Below are 20,992 nucleotides of genomic sequence, written 5' to 3'. Positions count from 1 at the left end.
AGCACCAGTTCCGCAGAGGGCCAATGTCGTCTATCCATGAATCCTCCCAAAAGGCTACCTCCTTGCCATCTCTAACTCGCCAATGAATCCCTGATCTTACCGAAGGCCAAACCAGCGATATTCCTTTCCAAAGCCTTGAACACCCTGCGCGATTAAGCTCCTCCGGAACACGACTCAAAATTTTGTACTTTGATCGCAAGACCCGAACTCAGAGTTGACTTGTATCAGCGACAATTCGAAAGCCAGGCTTCATTAAAAACGCCTCATTTTGAGTTTGCAACCTCTTAATACCCATACCACCATTCAACACCGGTTTGCACACTTCCTCTCATTGGACCAAGTGCGTTTTCCGCTTCTCATTAGTTCCACCCCAAATAAAATGCCTAATGAGCCTCTCCATTTCGTTACAAATTCCTCTCGGCAGAACACACCTTTGCATAGCGTAGGATGGCAAAGCCGAAAGTACCTATTTATCGAGAGTGACTCTCCCTGAAAGGGATAAATATTTCACCTTCCAACCAGTCAGCCGATCATGTACCTTTTGCACAATATATTGATAAGTTTCTTTAGTGACTCGATCATGCAACAAAGGTACTCCTAGGTACTTACATAGGTTATCCACACGTGTAATGGAACCCCCTACTAGAGTAATTATTTTATTTATAATATTAAAATTTGATTAATTGGAATCATGAGTAATATCTGATATCAATGGATATAATGATTGAGACCTGAATTTTCTCAAAAAATCTTTGAATTTCCTGATAACTCTAATTTGATATTATGTTTAATTATATTCAGGATTGTTTTTAAGATTTTAGTAGTATGGGGCGAATATAGACACTAGACCCCTGATAACAAGTATTATAAAAAATGAATTAAAGAATAATTAAGTGAAAAGTGAAAAGAATTCACTTTAGCATCGTTGTTAATTTTTTAATGATGAGTTACAAAAAAATGTAACGTTAAGTATGATTTTGAAGAAAAATAATAATTGGATGACTAAAACAAAAATAAAATAATAATTGAGTGTCTAAATAAATAATTTACCTTTTTTAATTATATATAAATTTATAATTTTAGTACCTAAGCAAATGGGCCCTGAGTGAATGTCCTTTTAGCCCATATTCAGAGACGGGCCTGACTACATTTTTAACTAATAATTTTTTTCTTATTTTAAAATTTATAAATATTTGAAGTGAGAATTATAAAACAACATTATGAACATAAAATACTCGAAAAGTTTAATTAATAATTTTTCGACCTTTCTCAGTATAAAAGTGGTCTAACTCTTGTTTTCCTGGATTTAGATTACACACTATTATATTGATATGAAAATTAATAATCACTCGTTGATCTAATTCAAAACCCTAAACCCATCAAAATCTAATTTCAAAACCAAGAAATACTCAATTTATTTTATGCAATAAAATAGCATAAAACAAATTATCTCAATATTTTCGACAATTGTTTTCACTTGTGGGATGTATATTTTGTGACCTTTTGATTTTATAAAGAGAATTTGGAAGTGTTTTTTTGTTTACAAAAATAAGAAAAAGAAAGTCTAAATCATTAGGGGCATGGTCAGCTTTTAGGGAGTAAAAAACTCCATTCGGCATTAACCCTAAGGCCGACGAGGCCTATTATTTGGGCCATTTTGATATGGACTTTTAATAATGTGCATTTTGGATCAAGTCCATATCAATGAATTTAAGAATCAAATTAACTTAGAGAAGAAAGCACTATCCTACCTTAGTTTTTTTTAGTTTAGTTACTCTCCTTACAAAAATAAATAAATAAATTTATATTCATATTTAAATTAATTAATTATATTTAAAATAACTTTTTATAATTAAATATTTTTATATAATATAAATATAATTTTTATTAAGATAACTATTATATCCTAATAGAATACATATAAAAGATATTTAATTATTATATGTGATCAACTTTATAATTATTAATAATATGTTTTTATTCAATTTACTTCTCTAGTTAAAATATAATCTAATTCTGGCATTGTGAATGAAATAATTAAATTGATAGTCCATGCCATGATAAATCTGTACGGTATTTAATTTTAATTAATCAATTAATTAATTTATGGATGATCTCATTATTTTTAGTGGTGTTAATTCGTAATATCAAGATATAAGATGCTTTGAGCTTGTTTTTGTACTAAGGTTGAATATGAAGAAGTCGAATATTTTGGGTATTAATATTGTTTTTACTCTATTGGGTGGGCCTAAAGTGATCAATGGAGTACTTTCTGACCACGTAGGCCACTATGGGTTGTATTAAGAATTCTCAAACTATATATGGCGGAGGAATATTGTAGTCCAAGCGAGCAGAAGAAAGGAGAATCGGACGTGCAAATCTACCATTCCCTGGAGAGACCGGGGTCCCCATCTATCCAAGATGAGCAAAGGGCTACCAAGAAAGTGAAGAACCAGGAGATCGAAACTATAATCAATGGGACAATACAAGTTAACACTTGCATGCAATAAGAGGATGATGGACAGGATAAGTCAGCCAAGAAGAAAAACTCCCAAGAACTCAGGAAAGCTATCTTATGGTGCCATGGCCGCTGGCGGATCTGCAATGGAAACTTACGTTCTTTAGTTCAGCAGTATGGGCTCTTTGGAACAGAAGACATCAATACATTTTAACCCTAAGATGGTTGAGAGGGAATCAATCATTTAAATAGTGTTACATCAGACACTGGATGTAGAGAATGCGCGGACAGCACAGGATCGACCGGCAACAAGTAAGCACAAAAGAATGAGCAAATGGTAGGACCAGAGCCACATTAGTGCAAAGTTAATACGAAAGGCACTAAAAGTAAGGTTGGGAATTGCTCTATACTAGAAGTAGTGTTATGGGGAATGCATGAAGGATTATTCTTAGTTTGATGGCGGGAGAAAGACTGCTAATCCTGGAATCAGATAGTAGAGAAGCAATCAACCTGATGAAAGAGAGATCAGTCGAGAAAAGACAACTAACTATCCTTCAACACATTAAAAACTTGTTAAAGACTGATTGGAGGTTTTCCTCGAGCATATCTCAAGAGACGCAAATAAGACGACTGATATCATAGTTAGGCATACATGGTCAAGCAAGGATGGAGAGCAGAATCTACAATACCCCGCAACGGGTAGAGGACAGGCTGAGACTTGATAAAGAAGGCTAGTTAGGCCAAGATTGTAAACCTTCCATTATTCAACCAATAAAAAGAATTCTCAAACTCTATATTGATGTATGAAAAGGTCTAGTCTTTCCAACCTTGCAATCTTTTTTTTTGTTTAAAACGACAACATTGATATATCTTGAATTGAATTGAATAATTGAGAGATTTACATGGGATAAAAATTTTCAGAATTAAGATTAAATTAAAATAACGTTTTTAATACGGATTAAATTTATTATTATATCGATCTTATTACCTCACAAATCATCTTTTTGTAACTTTCTATAACTCAAGTGACTAGTTTGTAATTTTTCAAACTTGAGTGACTCAACTAAAAACATACTAATAGATAGATGATTATATGAATTATTTACCCTAAATTTTACAAATTATATTAGTTTTTTATTTAAGTAAGTTGGTTCGTGTCAATTTATATTAGTTTTTAATATCTTTATATTATTTGTAATTTATTGATGATTTGTTAATCTTTTATAATGACTTCAATGATTTTGTGTAGTCGATGATGTGATAATTCTAAAATTTATTCTATGTTATTATTTCATTAGAGCTTTTTTGAATGGCTTAATTATAAAATAAGTGTCCAAGTTATATCATTTTTCTCAAATAGGTGTCCAATATTTTTTGAATCACCTAGGCACCTAACGTTATAAACGTTACGCTTTAGATATCTGGGTCGTAATGACCGTTAAATTTCACCGTTAAGTGACACGTGTAACACTCATATCATGTATATGTTTCCATATACGAATACAGATGTCACGTCACTTTAAAAACTATTTACTCATTTTGAAAACCCTTTAAAATTTTGTTGCAAACTTAATTCCACATGCATTAACATAATAAGTAGTACTCATTAAGATATATTACAAAATATTTTGGTTAAATTTAATTACATGCCAAACAATTTTTCAAAATGATTACTATTGTCCTAATGTTACTGGTGAGTCAACTTTAATGGATGATATTTGCTGATACGGCTGCACTCCTTACTGGATTAGTCTCCACTTTTACCTACGCGTGAAAGCAACACACATTAAGTATTTACATAGTGAGATACAATATTGTAAAGAAACCTTTATGTATATAAGTATGTCATATTATTTAATTCTCATCGAATTGTATATTCTTTAAGGATTTTATAATCCTTCTCAGTTGAACTATATTCCATTCATGTTTATAATAAACCATTATGCATTTCAAATAGAGTATACTTTTATGCCGATAATACACCCATATGTATTTCAGCTATGGAATCCTTTCATGCCAATAATGCACCCATATGCATTATTCTTTTATGTCAATAATGCACCCATATACATTTCAGTTATGACATCCTTTCATTCCAATAATGCACCCATATGCATTATTCTTTCATTCATTTGTTCTAGAGCAGTTCATACTATAAAACTCATTCATAATATTCTTTCCATACATTAAATAAAACTTAGTAACTACTATACAACATACTTTAAAATTTACACATTTTAATTGGACTTATGGCATATTGTCTTTAAATATATTGCATAGAATAAATGTACTCACCTGGCTTGCCTTGCTTAGATATCCGAAATGTAAAGATGATTACTCCAGAATTTGGCCTTTGCCTTTTGATTTACTCGACTCGGGAGCTTGATGTCGATCTATTCCATATTCATTAAATACATGTATAATATCAATTATTAGTATATTTCCTAATAATCATACTTAAACATTAATCAAAAGTACCTATTATTACCTTTCCACAACAATCTTAGCCTTTCATAAAATTTCTGGGTCCCAGTATCGATACCCCTACCATGGTATCGATACTACCATGCTATGGTACCGATAACTTTCCATGGTATCGATACCATTTTTGCATTATGTTTTAAAATGGTATCGATACCTTCCCTTCGGTATTGATACTTCTCCTTCGGTATCGATACTGATTGAATCAGTATCGATACTACGCAGTTGATTTATCCCATTTTAGACTATAATATTGGTACTGTTCTATCAGTACTGATACTCGTGCCCAGTTCCAGTTTTAACCCGATTATTACAAAACGAGGTAAAATTTCGTTAGGATTACCTCCCATAATGCTACCAAATTCTTCATTACTTATACATATTAACTTTCCCTCATTTAGATACTTAAAACATCTAGTATCTCTCAAGATTTTTTGAATCTAAGAATCACACCAAAATTTTTATCTTGTTTTTAAACTCATCCAATATTTCTAATCTCTCATTTAGCTCTTTGACAAGTTAAATCTACCAATAAACATCAATAAACACTCATATATTAACATATCATTTCAAAACCCATTTTATAAAATCCCCATTATTTCCCTTATCTCCTCATTTTAATCCCATCTAAGCCTTCCTTATGCATATATATCACTTAATGTTACAAAAGCAACCCATAATTTAAAGGAAACACTAACTAATGGAAACTTTACCTTATGCTAGAGAGGAGAGCACACCAACGTGAAGAAGAATAATAGTAAAAATGTTTTACTTCCCTCTTTCTTCCTATTTAAAAATCCCTAATATATTTTAAAATTCCTTTCCCCTCTTAAAAGACCAAAGTGCATCTTAAATTGCATCTTAAATTTTCAAATCTTTTCTATATAATCCCTGATCTAATATTTGGGATACTACAACACGTGTCACGTTATGGTAATTTTTTAAAAAATAAATAAAAAATATAATTATATGTAAAAAATTGAAATTTTTTAAAATATGTTAAAACTTTGAAAACTCCAATTTTAATCCCTAAACCCACGTTGGTCATCATTTTTTGACATTGATCAGACCTCCAGCAAAACTCCACCCTACGACAAGTCAAACTCGACCATAAATGTCACATATTTGACGAAGAAAATGGTAAAATAGTGATCCAAAATCGCATCTTCAGTGAACTTAAACCCCTAAATTCGTGACATATAGGTGATCCAACGATGCACATGATAGCAAAGAAGATGACATGTAATACCCCAAACATCGGGTCAATAACTAAAATGTAAGGATTTAAAATTTAGAGATTTATTTTGATAAATTGAAAAGTTTAAGGACTGATTTGGAAAATTGTCTAGGATTTTTATCAAAGATTGAAGAATGGAAGGGAATATTAGTCTTTTTGAAGAATTAAGGCATTGGTCATTTTCTCTTCTTCTTCCTTTTTGCCCGTGAAAACCATTTCAAAGGTAAGTGATTTTAAGGTTGATGATTTCTTGTATTTTTAGTTTGGTTTTTAGTCCTTGAGTGATATAAAAGCTTAAGGAAAGCTTAAAGAGGATTAGAAGCTAAGGGATTGAGAAATTATGGTGAATTAGGAAAAAGGGTTTTTAAGGGAATTTATGAAATCTGGTTAGTAATTGGATTCTAAATGCATATTTTACTTGTCAAAGGTCTAATTAAGGTGTTTGAAATCTTAGAAATGATTGAAAACATGTTTGATTGATGGGTATGATTTTTAGCTTAAAGTATTTTATGGAGAATTTTGGGATGTTAAAGAGGATTAAGGGATATAAGTTGTGTAGAATTAATGATTTTGAGTTTAAGGACTTGAATTGAGTTAAGGGTAAGAGATTTAAGTGAGTTTAAGTAAAATTCAAAATTAAATAAATTAAATATGGGTAAGGGTATCGTACTGGAAGAACAATACCGATACTATAATGTTAAATTGAAGAGAATAGAATGAATCAGAAGAATAATATCGATACTGATTGAAGTATTATCGATACTTATGTCGAGGTATCGATACCAAGAGGAAGGTATCAATACTATAATTGAAATGAAATTCCAGAATGCCAAAATGGTATCGATACTGAAGTGGGTATCGGTGCCATAGAAGTGAAGTATCGGTACTGTAGGAGGGGTACCAATACTATTCAGTTGAAACTTAAATCAGGAGTTTTCTTTCCGTTTACGTAAGTTCTAATTGGTTACCCGTTAACGGAAATTCAGTATTGATATTGGACATGTCTATGTGTAGATTTGGATCGAAACCGTACCGAAGGAATCAATATAGTACGAGAATGTACGAAAAGAAAAGGATTACGTTTAGGATTTACGTGACGCAAATGTGAGTACAACTTATATTTTTATATTAGATATGAGGACGGCTTGTGATAAGTCAACCTCGAAGTTTTCGATCGAAAACGTCTTTTTTATTTTATGTAATATTTTTATGATGCTTTATATAAAGTGTATTTTCAAAGTATGTTTTGATTTATTTGGTAAGTGAATATGTTTTATATGAAAATGTTCTATGTGAAAATGTGCTAAGTGAAAATGTTTTACGTGAAAATACCCTATGTGAATGTGCTTACGTGGATAAAACAAACTTTAAATAATGAAATGAAAAATAATTATATGGTTTAAGCCCAAAGTATATATATGAGAATTAGAGGTATAGTTGGCATGCCAAGAGTCAATGGTTCTACGCGGTCCTTCGGGACAAATTTCTATGTGGTCATTCGGGACAAATTCTACGCGGTCATTCGGGAAAAATCTATGTGGCACTTCGTACAAATTATATGACCAATGGTGATTACATTAGTGCACAACCTCAATGTACACAAATACCTTGAGTCTCATAAATATTCGTTGGGCTAATATAATAAAGTGATATAAATTGAATAATGAATAACAATATATGTTATGTTATGAAAGGTATCTTGATTTTAGTATGAAATGTTTTATATGGATTGATTAAGCAAGTGTTTTAAATGTTTTATTATACTCATTATTGCCTCACTAAGTCAACGACTTAGAGTGTGATTGTTTCACACGTAGGTTCAAAGAGATCCGAGGGTTAAAGCTAAGAGAGGAAAACATACTACTGAAGAAGATCAGATCAAAATAAATTTGAACTGTATGTTTATTATTATTTTGTGATTTTGTTGTCATGTATTGTAAAGCTTTAAATTGTTATGCTATGATCCATTTTGTAAGTACACTATTTTAAAGTAATAAAATATAATAAGTTTTATTTTCATTATGATTATAAATTTTCAATGTAAATGTTTGTATAAGGTTCACCATTAAATATAAGTAAAAGTTTAAATTTTCAATGAGTTTTCAACAAGTCAAAGTTTTGAAAAGTCAATGTGACACCTCAGATTTGTATCTGGGTCGGATACGGGTTGGGAGTGTTATATTTATTGGTATCAGAGCCATGGTTTAACGATTTTAAGTTAAAAACGAAGCAGTTTATGTTTTAAAAAGTGTACATGCCAACGAAAATTTAAAAATCTCTTATTTGATAAGGTAATTGGTATGTTGTCCTTATTGATATAGTTAGTGATTGTATCTTAACAGATGTTGGATTACGAGGGCTCTCGAAGTGAAGCGGGAGATGGTCATGAGGGAAGTAGCAATTCATATGCCCCATTTAGGCAAGATGAAGAACATGAGCCTCTAGGAGTGCCTGTGCAAGATCAATGAGTCTTTTTCAGGACGTTGGACACGATTCTGACACGTTTCCAACCTCTTGATCCCTCAACTCCTAAGATGAATGTGGAAAAGGAGCTTAAAAGTCTAGGAGCACCGAAATTTAGAGGAGAATATAAGGAATGTCCCGTTTCTGTGGATCTTTGGCTAAACGATGTGAAGATTATGCTAGATGGTCTCCATTGTTCTGAAATAGAGAAGCTGAATGAAGTAGTCTCATTTCTACGAGGACAAGCACGAATATGGTGAACTAACGTAACGATGAGAGCTCCTAGGGACCAAGTAACATGGTCGTTCTTTTTGGAAGAGTTTAAGAATAAGTATATCGGTGATCAGTTCATCAAGCAAATGAAACAAGAATTCATGAGTTTGAAACAATGGAATCGCACTGTGCATGACTACGAGTGTGAGTTTAATAAGTTGAGCAGATTTGTAACTGAATTGGTCTATACAAAAAAAGACTCATGTAATTGGTTCATGAAGGGTTTGCGCCCCAGATTGAAGGAGCTGCTGTTAGCGCTGAACCTTTCAACATTTCAATAGGTGGTAAATCGAGCTAAAACATTAGAGCGGACTTAGAATAAAAGATATGAGGAGTAGAAAACCTAGTGAAACAAGAGAACGGTTACTTTGTCGAGTGTATCGTAATTAAAGGAAATCCGATTCGACCTCAAACTAGATCTGAATCAGTTGCATCCTCAGGTAGAGGATCAAACCCAGTAAGAGTTAAAGCAGACTCACTCTTATAAATCAGGAGTTAGAAGGCCAAGTCAATGTCAACATTGTGGCAAAAATCATAGTGGCATATGTCGAATGGTCTCCGGTGCATGTTTCATATGTGGGGACATATGATATTTATCTGGGATTGTCCTTTAATGACCGAAGATCATGCACAGTCTGAGAGATCTACTACTGTACCTCACAGAGGTAGAGGCCGAGGCTGAGGAATAAATCAGTCTGAGTCAGCCACTCAACCTGAAATGCACTTGACTGCTTGGGTCTACAATCTTAAGACTAGTGAAGATCGCGATGATCCGAAGATCATTGTAGGTACTTTTCAGTTAGTTAATAAACATGTTTTAGTTTTGATTGACACGGATCAATTTATTTTTATATTGGTAGTAAGTTGGTGAGAAATTGAAAATCCAACTAGAAGTTATAAGTAATGATGTGATAGTGACTAACTCGTTAGAGATAGTGCTCGAGTGAATCAATTGTGTCGAGGGTGTCTCATAAGGATACAGGGAATTGAATTCCCTGCTAATCTGATGGAATTACCCTTTGATGAATTTGAATTTATTCTGCGAATGGATTGGTTCTATCGTTACTATGCCAATGTTAACTGTCAATTGAATCGAGTAGTTTTGAGAAATTCTGATGGATCATAAGTAAGTGTGGTAAGAGAGAGACTCAATCCTTTAGCTAATGTGATATTGGTAATGTCGACTAAGAAACTAATGTTACAAGGATGTCAAGATTTCATTGCCAATGTGGTCGATACACGAGTTAAGAAGAAGAGATTGGAAGACATTCCGACAATCCAGAATTTCCAAAAGTATTTCCAGAGGAATTACCGGGGTTACCTCCAGATAAAGAGGTGGAATTTCAAATTGAAGTTTTGACTGGAACGACACCAATTTCGATGGCTCCTTACCTAATAGCCCCAAAAGAACTAAGTGAGTTAAAGGCTCAGTTGTAAGAGCTATTGGATAAAGGATTTATCAGACTCAATGTATCACATTTGGGTGCGCCGATGTTATTTGTAAAGAAGAAAGATGATTCGATGCATCTATGAGTTGATTATCGACAGGTTAACAAAGTGACAATAAAGAATAAATATCCTCTCCCAATAATCGATGATTTATTTGATCAACTTAAGGGAGATTCAATGTTTTCCAAGATTTATTTACACTCTGGCTATCACCAGTTGAAGATACAAGAAAAGGATATTCCAAAAATAACTTTTAGGACTCGGTATGGCCATTACGAATTCGTAGTAATGTCGTTTGGATTAACTAATGGACCTCATGAATAGAGTTTTCTAACCGTACCTCAATCATTTCGTGGTAATTTCATTGACAATATCTTGGTTTATTCAAAGATAAATGAAGAGCATGACGCCCACCTTAGAGTGATTTTTCAAAAATTACGAGACAAAAAGTTTTATGCTAAATTGTCTAAGTGTGAATTTTGGTTAACGGAAGTGGTATTCCTTGGATATGTGGTATCTGAAGAGGGATTCAGGTATATCCTCAGAATATTAAATTTATATTATATTAGGAAGTCCAAAGAAATATTTTTGAAGTGCGAAGTTTCTTGGATTGGTTGGATATTATCGAAGGGTTGTTAAAGACTTCCCGATGATTTCCTCCCCTTTGACCAAGTTGTTAAAGAAAGATTTTCTTTTCATATAGACGGATAAATGCCAAGAGAGTTTTGAATCCTTAAAGAATGCGTTAACGGAAGCTCCAGTGCTAGTGCAACCAGAATCGGTCAAGGACTATACAATTTATAGTGATACTTCCCATAATGGTCTGGGATGTGTCTTGATGTAAGATGGAAAAGTAGTAGCCTATGCTTCGAGACAACTTAAGCCACATGAGAAGAACTATCCGGCACACGATGTTGAGTTAATAGCGGTTGTGTTTGCACTAAAGATATGACGCCACTATTTATATGGTGAGCGTTGTTACATTTAAACGAATCACAAAAATTTGAAGGATTTTCTAACTCAAAAGGAGCTAAACCTAATACAAAGTACATGGATCGAGCTACTTAAAGACTATGATGCTATCATAGATTATTACCTTGGGAAAGCCAACAAGGTAGCTGATGCACTTAACCGAAAGACTTTTGCAGCTTTACGCATGTTAGATTCCCAATTTTCATTAAAGAACAATGGTGCTCTGATGGATGAATTGAAGAAAATACATCTATTGTTGGAACGAATAAAAGAGTTAAAAAGGAAAGATGATAAATGTTTAGCCAAATTGGAACAAGTAGAAAAAAGTGAAATCAAGGACTTTGAAGTAAAGTCAAATGGATACTTATACTACAGAGATAGAGTTTATATTCCAAATGATGAAGAGTTGAAGAGATATATTCTTTCTGAAGAACATCTTAGCCTTTTGACTATGTATCCAGGAGGGAGCAAGATGTACCAAGACTTAAAAGGAAGATATTAGTGGCCATGCATGAAAAAAGCCATTACAGAGTTTGTTGTAAAATGTCTAACCTACCAACAAGTGAAAGCTGAACATCGAGTACCTTCAAGACTATTACAACCGATCTCTATTCCTCAATAGAAATAGGAAAAAGTTACGATGGATTTCCTAACGGGTTTACCTTTGCTAACACCGAACAAAAATGACTCAATTTGGGTAATTATGGATAGTTTAACAAAGACCGCGCATTTATTCCTGTTCGAACTGATTTTTTAATGGATATGTATGTAGAATTATACCTCAAGGAAATAATTCAACTTCATGGAGTGCCAGTTTTAATAGTATCTTATAAGGATCCAAGGTTCACTTTGAGGTTTTAGAAGTATTTATAAGGAGCATTGGGTACCCGATTGAATTTTAGCATGGCTTTTCACCCACAGACAGATGGTCAATCGGAACAGACGATTTAGGTTCTAGAAGATATGTTAAGGGCATGTGTGATTGATTTACATGGATCATGGGAGAAGTATCTGCCACTCGTAGAGTTTGTTTATAACAATAGTTATCAATTTAATATCAAGATGGCACCCTACAAAGCTTTATATAGAAGAAATGTTGAACACCATTAAATTGGTTTGAATTGAAAGATCGAGCTTAATGGGCCTATGTCTAATTAAAGAAGTTGAAGAAAAAGTGAAGATTATTCAAAAATAATCTTAAGATACCTGCTGATCGACAGAAGTCCTACGCAGATTTGAAGAGAAAAGATTTAATTCCAAGTATGCGACAAAGTGTTTCTCAAAGTATAACCTTGGAAGAAGATTCTTCGTTTCAGACGCAAAGAAAAGCTCAGTCCTAGATTCATTGGACCCTATGAGATTTTAAAAAGAGTTAGACTAGTGGCATATCAGTTAGCATTGCCTCCATAAATGGAAAAGATCCACAATGTCTTTCATGTATCAATGCTTATAAGATATCGAGTAAATCCTTCGCACATCATAGCACCGGAAGAAATAGAAGTTTAATCTGACCTGACCAATGAGGAAGAACCAGTGCAGATTTTCATATATGAAGTCAAACAACTGAGAAACAAGACGATTCTGTTAGTTAAAGTTCTCTGGAGAAATCACAAAGTAGAAAGACGATATGAGAGCGTGAAGAGGATATGAGAAGACAATTTCCTCATCTTTTTGTACAGTGAAAATTCGAGTATGAAATTTCTTAATGGGGGAATTGTAATACCCCAAACATCGGGTCAGTGACTAAAATGTAAGGATTTAAAATTTAGCAATTTATTTTGATAAATTGAAAAGTTCATGGATTGATTTAGAAAATATTATCTAGGATTCTTATCAAAGATGAAAAAATGGAAGGCCATATTGATCTTTTTGCAAGAAATGAATTTAAAATTCATTTTTAAAGGATTTAAGGCATGTGGGAATTAGATATAAGGAAGGAAAAGTCTAGAAACATTGGTCATTTTCTCTTCTTCTTCTTTTTTGCCCGTGAAAACCATTTCAAAGGTAAGTGATTTTAAGGTTGATGGTTTCTTGTATTTTTGGTTTCGTTTTTAGTCTTTAGGTGATATAAAAGCTTAAGGAAAGCTTAAAGATGATTAAAAGCTAAGGGATTGAGAAATTATGGTGAATTAGGAAAAAGGGGTTTTTAAGGTAATTTATGAAATCTGTTAGCAATTGGATTCTAAATGCATATTTGACTTGTCAAAGTTTAATTAAGGTGTTTCAAGTCTTAGAAATGATTGAAAACATGTTTGATTGATGGGTATGATTTTTATCTTAAAGTATTTTATGGAGAATTTTGGGATGTTAAAGAGGATAAAGGGATATAAGTTGTGTGGAATTAATGACATTGAGTTTAAGGACTTGAATAAAGTTAAGGGTAAGAGATTTAAGTGAGTTTAAGTAAAATTTGAAATGGAATAAATGAAATCTGGGTAAGGGTATGGTACTGAAGAACAGTACCGATACTATAAGGTTAAATTGAAGAGAATATAATGAATCGGATGAACATTATCGATACTGATGTGGAGGTATCGATACCAAGAGGAAGGTATGTAATTGAAATGAAATTCCAGAATGTTAAAATGGTATCGATACTGAAGTGGATATCAGTACCATAGAAGTGAAGTATCGGTACTGTAGGAGGGGTACCGATACTATTCAGTCTGAAATTTAAATTAGGAGTTTTCGTTTCGTTTACATAAGTGCTAATTGGTTACACGTTAACGGAAATTCAGTATTGACATTGGACATGTCTATGTGTAGATTTAGATCGAAACTATACCAAAGAAATAGACATAGTATGAGATTATATGAAAGGAAAATGATTCCATTTAGGACTTACGTAAGGCAAAGGTGAGTGCAACTTATATTTTTATATTAGATATGAAGAAGACTTGTGATAAGCCAACGTCGAAGTTTTCGATAGAAACAGTTTATTTATTTTATGCAATATTTTTATGATGCTTTATATAAAGTGTATTTTCAAAGTATTGTTTTGATTTATTTGGTAAGTGAAAATGTTATATGTGAATATGTTTTATATGAAAATGTTCTATGTGAAAATGTGCTAAGTGAAAATGTTCTACGTGAAGATACCCTATGTGAATGTGCTCTACGTGGATAAAACACATTTTGAATAATAAAATGAAAAATAATTATATGGTTTAAGCCCATAGTATATATATGAGAATTAGAGGTATAGTTGGCATGCCAAGAGTCGAGGGTTCTACGCAGTCCATCGGGACAAATTTCTACGTGGTCCTTCGGGATAAATTCTACGCGGTCCTTCGGGACAATTCTATGTGGAACTTAGTGAACAACCTCAATGTACTCAAATATCTTGAGTTCTCAGTAATATGCATTGGGCTAATATAATAAAGTGATATAAATTGAATAATGAATAACATTATATGTTATGTTATGAAAGGTATCTTGATTTCAGTATGAAATGTTTTATATGGATTGATTAAGCAAGTGTTTTAAATGTTTTATTATACTCATTATTGCCTCACTAAGTCAACGACTTAGCATGTGATTATTTCACATGTAGGTTCAAAGAGATTCGAGGGTTAAAGGTAGGAGAGGACAACATATTACTGAAGAAGATCATATCAAACCAAATTTGAACTGTAGGTTTATTATTATTTTGTGATTTTGTTGTCATGTATTGTAAAGCTTTAAATTGTTATGCTCTGATCTGTTTTGTAAGTACACTATTTTAAAGTAATAAAATATAGTAAGTATTTTTTTTCATTGTGATTATAAATTTCAATGTAAATGTTTGTATAAGGGTTCACCATTAAATATAAGTAAAAGTTTAAATTTCCAATAACTTTTCAACAAGTCAAGTTTTGAAAAGTCAATGTGACACATTAGATTCGTATCTGGGTCGGATACGGGTTGGGAGTGTTACACGACAGTCGACTAGGGATATGGCAAGGGCGACGACAACTGCAACTATGACGATGATTGTGGCTGGTAAAGGAGGTTAGGGTAAGGGATTTGAGGCTTTTTTGTAATTTTAGAATTTTTTGTAATAAATATAATTTTTTTTAAAAAAAATTAAAAAATACCACAGAGTGACACATTTCACTTAACGAATTTTTAATAGCTGTTACGTCCTGGGCACCTAAAATAGTAACGTTTGTAACATTATGTACTTGTATGATTAAAAAATGGTTTAGACACCTATGTAGGTAAAACGTTATAGTTAGACACTTATTTTATAATCAAGTATTTTTTATTTAATAATAAATTAGATCAACGACAGAAATTATTAACAGATGCATTTAATTATTTTTTAACAACTTAATTAAATGTGAGTTTATTAGATGGTTAATTTAGTGTTTTTTATTAAAATCTTCTTATTTTTACTCTTTAGCCTAGCTAGAATAAGGGGTTTTTTTAAATTGACCCCTGAACTATATATCTTGGTTCCTACATAATTACTAATTAACAAATGAGTCGTACATTTAGTTTGTAATAAAATTTTAAAATTATTAATTAAATTAAAAAATAATTTAATTATTGTATATAAAATATTATAAAAATAAAATCTAATTTAAAATATAAAAATATAAGTCTTGGTTTTTTTTAAGAAAAACTTTATATATATATATATATCTTTAGGTTTGAATCTCCCTATAAGAATATTACTTATATTTTTCTGTCATTAGTTGTAATAGGTTATATAGAAAATGTTGTAAACTATTAACAAGCGAGGTGTTTTCCCCTGTGGTTTTGGTGCACCTAGAGGATCCTTAAGTCTTGGAATTGATCTTGTAGCTGCATATTATTTCTTTAATTTATTTTGTATTCGATCATGTGGTGAAACATGTCACTATTTAATTGGATATTAAAATTATTTAATTGAATTAAAATTAATATTAAATTGATAGAGCATAAGTACTAAGGACCAAATATGTAATTATAAAAAATTTAATAGTCGTCTCTTTCAAATGTTAACAATAAGTGGTTTGATTGTCACACTTAAATAATTAAGTGATCTAATTGAAAAAAATCAAAATGAATGGTCAAAATTGAAAGAAGTAATAATTAAGTGATCATATGAATATTTTATTCTAATTATAATTTAAAAAGAAGTGGATAACAAAAAAAAAGGTTTTTCAATAATCAAATACAATGTCAAATAAACCCTTAATCATGTTAATAAACAATTCAAATATTAAGTACTATATGTCCTTATCATCCCTGGATGATAAATTGTTTGAGATATCATTTTCAAGTACCTAACTTCACTACTGCCACGTAGTGTTCAATCACTTGTTTGTTTTCCTCATGTAGATAAAATGTAAAAGATTCCCTTTATATATATACATAACAAAATTCATAGATAGGTGTGGAAAAAAATTTCGTCAGATAACATTATTAGAGAATTAATTGTTGAGATAAGGTTTTTGTTACAGTTCAAAAGAAGGACGCCAAACCGTCCAAACAACCTGTGCTGAGTTGCTGAAGCTGATCCCATCCAACAATGAAGGCCGCCATATACGTGGGACGACCTTACAATTAATTGCTTTATGGATTCTGTCCATATTATGAATAAAAATTTACCTATTGTGCTAAAAAATCACGTGTCAGACTATTATTGAGTCTGACAAATATGATGTAGCAGTGTAATTCCATCCAGATTGTTCGTAAGATCAAATCGTAAATTCCCTGTACAATTAATTGTATGGTATGGCAAACCAAAACAGTAATTAGTTAGTTTATATTAGATTATATTAAATGATTTTTTAAATATTGTTATTTTTTTTACAGATTCATTCGAATGATTTATCAAAATCCATTGCTAAGATTAGACAATCAACATATTTCTACTCATTTGGGAATAATGGTGTTATTATTATTTAATAAAATAAAATATTTGTTTAATGAATTATTATTATTAAATATTTGAAGATTATTTTATGATTGTGATAAATTTTTTGAATAATTTAATTGCAGGAGAACGAGCAGCGATTCATTCGTCATCGGCTAAATATTCCAGCCAAACCACACCAATTGATAGAAGAAAACTTGTAACATGCTGTATTTTACTATGTAACATTTGTGCGAGAATACAAGTTGGTCACAGGTTTGATCAGTGCGTTGATTGAACGTTGGAGAATAGAAACGCACACATTTCATTTTCCGTGTGGAGAATGTACGATAACTCTGGAGAATGTGACAATGTAACTCGGAGTCCAAAAAAATGAGATGCCGATGGTAATGACAAATGAGTACAATAATGTGGAACAACTTTGCAGTGCGTTTCTTGGGAAAACACGGTAAGACCAGAGTGTAAAGGGTGGTATGTGAAGTTGTCATGGTTGAAGAATTAATTTCAACTCCAACCAAATACTACGGAATAAAAAATTATATATGTAACACGAGCATATATATTGCAGTTGATTGGGGGAATTTTGATGTCGGATAAATCCGATAATTTTGTTCACACTCAATATCTTCTATTTTTAAGAAAATTTTATGAATATTAGGCAATATAGCTTGGGATCGGCTATATTGGCGTTCTTGTATCGTGAGATGTGCAAGGCGACATTAGTCGTGAATAATAATAATACAACAGAAATAAGTGGATGTGTGATGTTGCTACAATCATGGGCTTGGCATTGACTTCCGTTTTTGACACCGATTAGTCGGACTACAATTGACTTTCCACTTGCCGGAAGGTAATATGAATTCTATATTTTAATATAAAATATTAATTATAAAAACTGACGTTTTTCCAAGAAACGTACTGCAAAGTTGTTCCACATTATTGTACTAATTTATCATTACCACCGGTATCCCATTTGTTTGGACCCCGATTGTATTATCACATCCTCTAGAGTTATCGTACATTCTCCCACGGAAAATGAAATGTGTGCACTTCTGGTCTCCAACGTTCAATCAACTCACTGATCAAACCTGAGACCAACTTATATTCTCGAACAAATGTTATAGTAAAATCCAGCCTCTTGCAAGTTTTCTTCCATCAATTGATGTGGCTTGGCCGAAATATTTAGCCGATGACGAAGGACTCGCTGCTTGTCCTCTTGCAATTAAATAATTCAAAAAATTTATCACATCATAAAATAATCTTTAAATATTTAATAATAATAATTCATTAAACAAATATTTTATTTTATTAAATAATAATAACATCATTATTCCCAAATGAGTAAAAATATGTTGATTGTCAAGTCTTAACAGTGAATTTTGGTCATCCATTCGAATGAATCTGAAAAAAATTAAACAACAATCTTTAAAAAATCATTTAATATAATCTAATATAAACTAACTAAATTACTGTGTTGGTTTGTCATACCATAAAATTAATTATACAGGGAATTTGCGATTTGATCTTAAGAACAATCTGGATGGAATTACACTGCTACATCATATTTGTCAGACTCAATAATAGTTTGACACGTGTATTTTTTTAAACACAGTGAATTTTTATTCATAATATGGACAGTATCCATAAAGTAATTAACTATAAGGTCGCCCCATATACATGGCGACCTTATTGTGCAACTCAGCACAGGTTGCTCGGACAACTTGACGACCACTTTTTTAGTAAACACTCTATCTCAGCAATTAATTCTCCAATAATATTATCTGACAAATATTTTTTTCACACCATTATCTGATGAATTTTGCCTTTTTTATTAAGACGGCGTTATTGACCGATTAATTGTTTTTTATAAAAAAAAGGCCTCATTAAAAGCTTCTCATACCTAACACCAAAATGTTAGTCCTACAAGGAGAAAAGAGTACCCAAGTTATATTGAATTAAATACATAGTACATCGTTCAATATTAGACCTGATAAACTTGACCCGAACCCGATTACCCGAACCCGATTACCCGAACCAATTTATCCAACCCAATATCCGATATAGACCCGAACATGATGACTAAACTTGATCCGAAGCCCGAACCATATCCGAGCCGAACCAAAACCGATCCAAAATTTAGTTAAACCAATATGGACTCATATCCAATTTGAACCAGAATCAAAATTAACCTGAACCAGAAACAACCCCAACCGAAAGTAAATCAAACCGAAAGAATCCAAATTTAATTTAACCAAATTGGATTCAAACCGAACATTGACACGATTTTTAATCAGATAAATGAGGAAAAATGATTGAATAATTTATTATTATTATATATTTATTAGCAATATGATGAATAGTAAAATGATGTATGTTTTATTCTCATTTTGCATTATATTACTAATTAATCACCACATTTGATAATAGTTTAATAATCACTAGCACCATCTTTGATAATAATTTAAAATTTTATTATTATTTATTATTATTTTCTCTCGTTTAAAAGATCATATTTGATCCGATAATTTCTATAAAAAAATTAAAAATTATTTGATATTAAGTATTATAAAGTCAAGTTACTACCCAAAATTTTATTTTATATGATTAAATTTAATTATCATCACTTAGATGATATATTATAATTAACTTTAAAAGAAAAGGAATTTTATTTTTTTACGAATACAAATTAACATGAAACACTAATTTCAAATAAAGAAAATTTACTTTAATTCAAATGATCAAAGTTATTTTAAATAAAAAATTAATGTAAACAAAGTTAAAAATTTAATAATAAATTTATAATACAAATATTAAAAACTTACTCATGTATTATTTTTAAAATTTTAATAAAATAATAAATTTATAATTAAATATTAGACATATGATTGAAAATTTTAATTGAGAATTAAATTTATAACAACAATTTTTATTTTTTTACCAAATAGTTTTCAGTATAAACTTTTTTGATCAGATCAATATAAAATTCAAGTTACAAACTCTAGCACGCATTATAGGATCGAGTTTGGGTTAAATTCTCATCTCTAAACGATGATTTAACTCAAAATATTGAACTATTGAAAGTTGAAATTGAGCCTAAATGATAAGACTGATAAACAAATAAACAAAATTTTTTTTATATGAATATATCAATAATTCTATATATACTTAATTAGACTCATACCAAATTCAACTTGAATTGACTCGATCCAAAGGTTGACCTGAATCTAAAATCAAATCAATCTATCTGACATTGACCCGAATTGAAATCAATGGATTTGATATTGACTCGATCCAAAAATCAGTCGATCCAATATTGACTCGAATAAAAAAATAGCTGACCTAAAAATTAACTCAATCCAATACCCAAACCGACCCAATTTACTATAAACTAGAACTTAATCTGAACCAAACCTGATCCAACCTGAACGAAATTAAACCGAATATAATCTAGATCCGAAACAACCCGATCTAAAATGACACGACTCAAACCCGATCTGAATGACCCGTTTGCCACCCCTATTCAATACATCATAAGAGATAATCTCAGAAAAATAGAGTCAAAAAACAAAAAATACAAAGATTGAAGAGCCCATTTAGCTAAACAATCAGCAACCACATTGCAAGAATGTTGAACTAAAGAAATATGAAACCCAAGAAAGGACATAAAATGATCTTTGGCATACTGGAGATACATCGCCAAATTATCGAACATTCAGATTCAAACTGAACATGAACCCTACCTCGTTCTACAACCAAATTTATCGCAGCAATGAACGCGTGAACCTCGGCCAAATTAGGATCAAACACTACACTT

The 20,992-nt window shown here is 31.5% G+C and overlaps 1 protein-coding gene across 1 annotated transcript; it reads left to right on the top strand.

Annotated features, from left to right (window-relative positions):
- Nucleotides 1-8,710: 8,710 nt before the first annotated feature.
- LOC120139102 lies at nt 8,711-11,835 on the top strand. Its single transcript, XM_039154434.1, has 2 exons — nt 8,711-8,860; nt 11,371-11,835. The coding sequence occupies exons 1-2, from the start codon at nt 8,711-8,713 to the stop codon at nt 11,833-11,835; spliced, it is 615 nt and encodes a 204-aa protein (XP_039010365.1).
- Nucleotides 11,836-20,992: the final 9,157 nt, after the last annotated feature.

Source organism: Hibiscus syriacus, unplaced genomic scaffold (genome assembly GCF_006381635.1).
Source record: "Hibiscus syriacus cultivar Baekdansim isolate YM2019G1 unplaced genomic scaffold, ASM638163v2 tig00110722_pilon, whole genome shotgun sequence".
Lineage (NCBI taxonomy): Eukaryota > Viridiplantae > Streptophyta > Magnoliopsida > Malvales > Malvaceae > Hibiscus > Hibiscus syriacus.
This window is presented reverse-complemented; position numbering and strand designations above follow the sequence as displayed.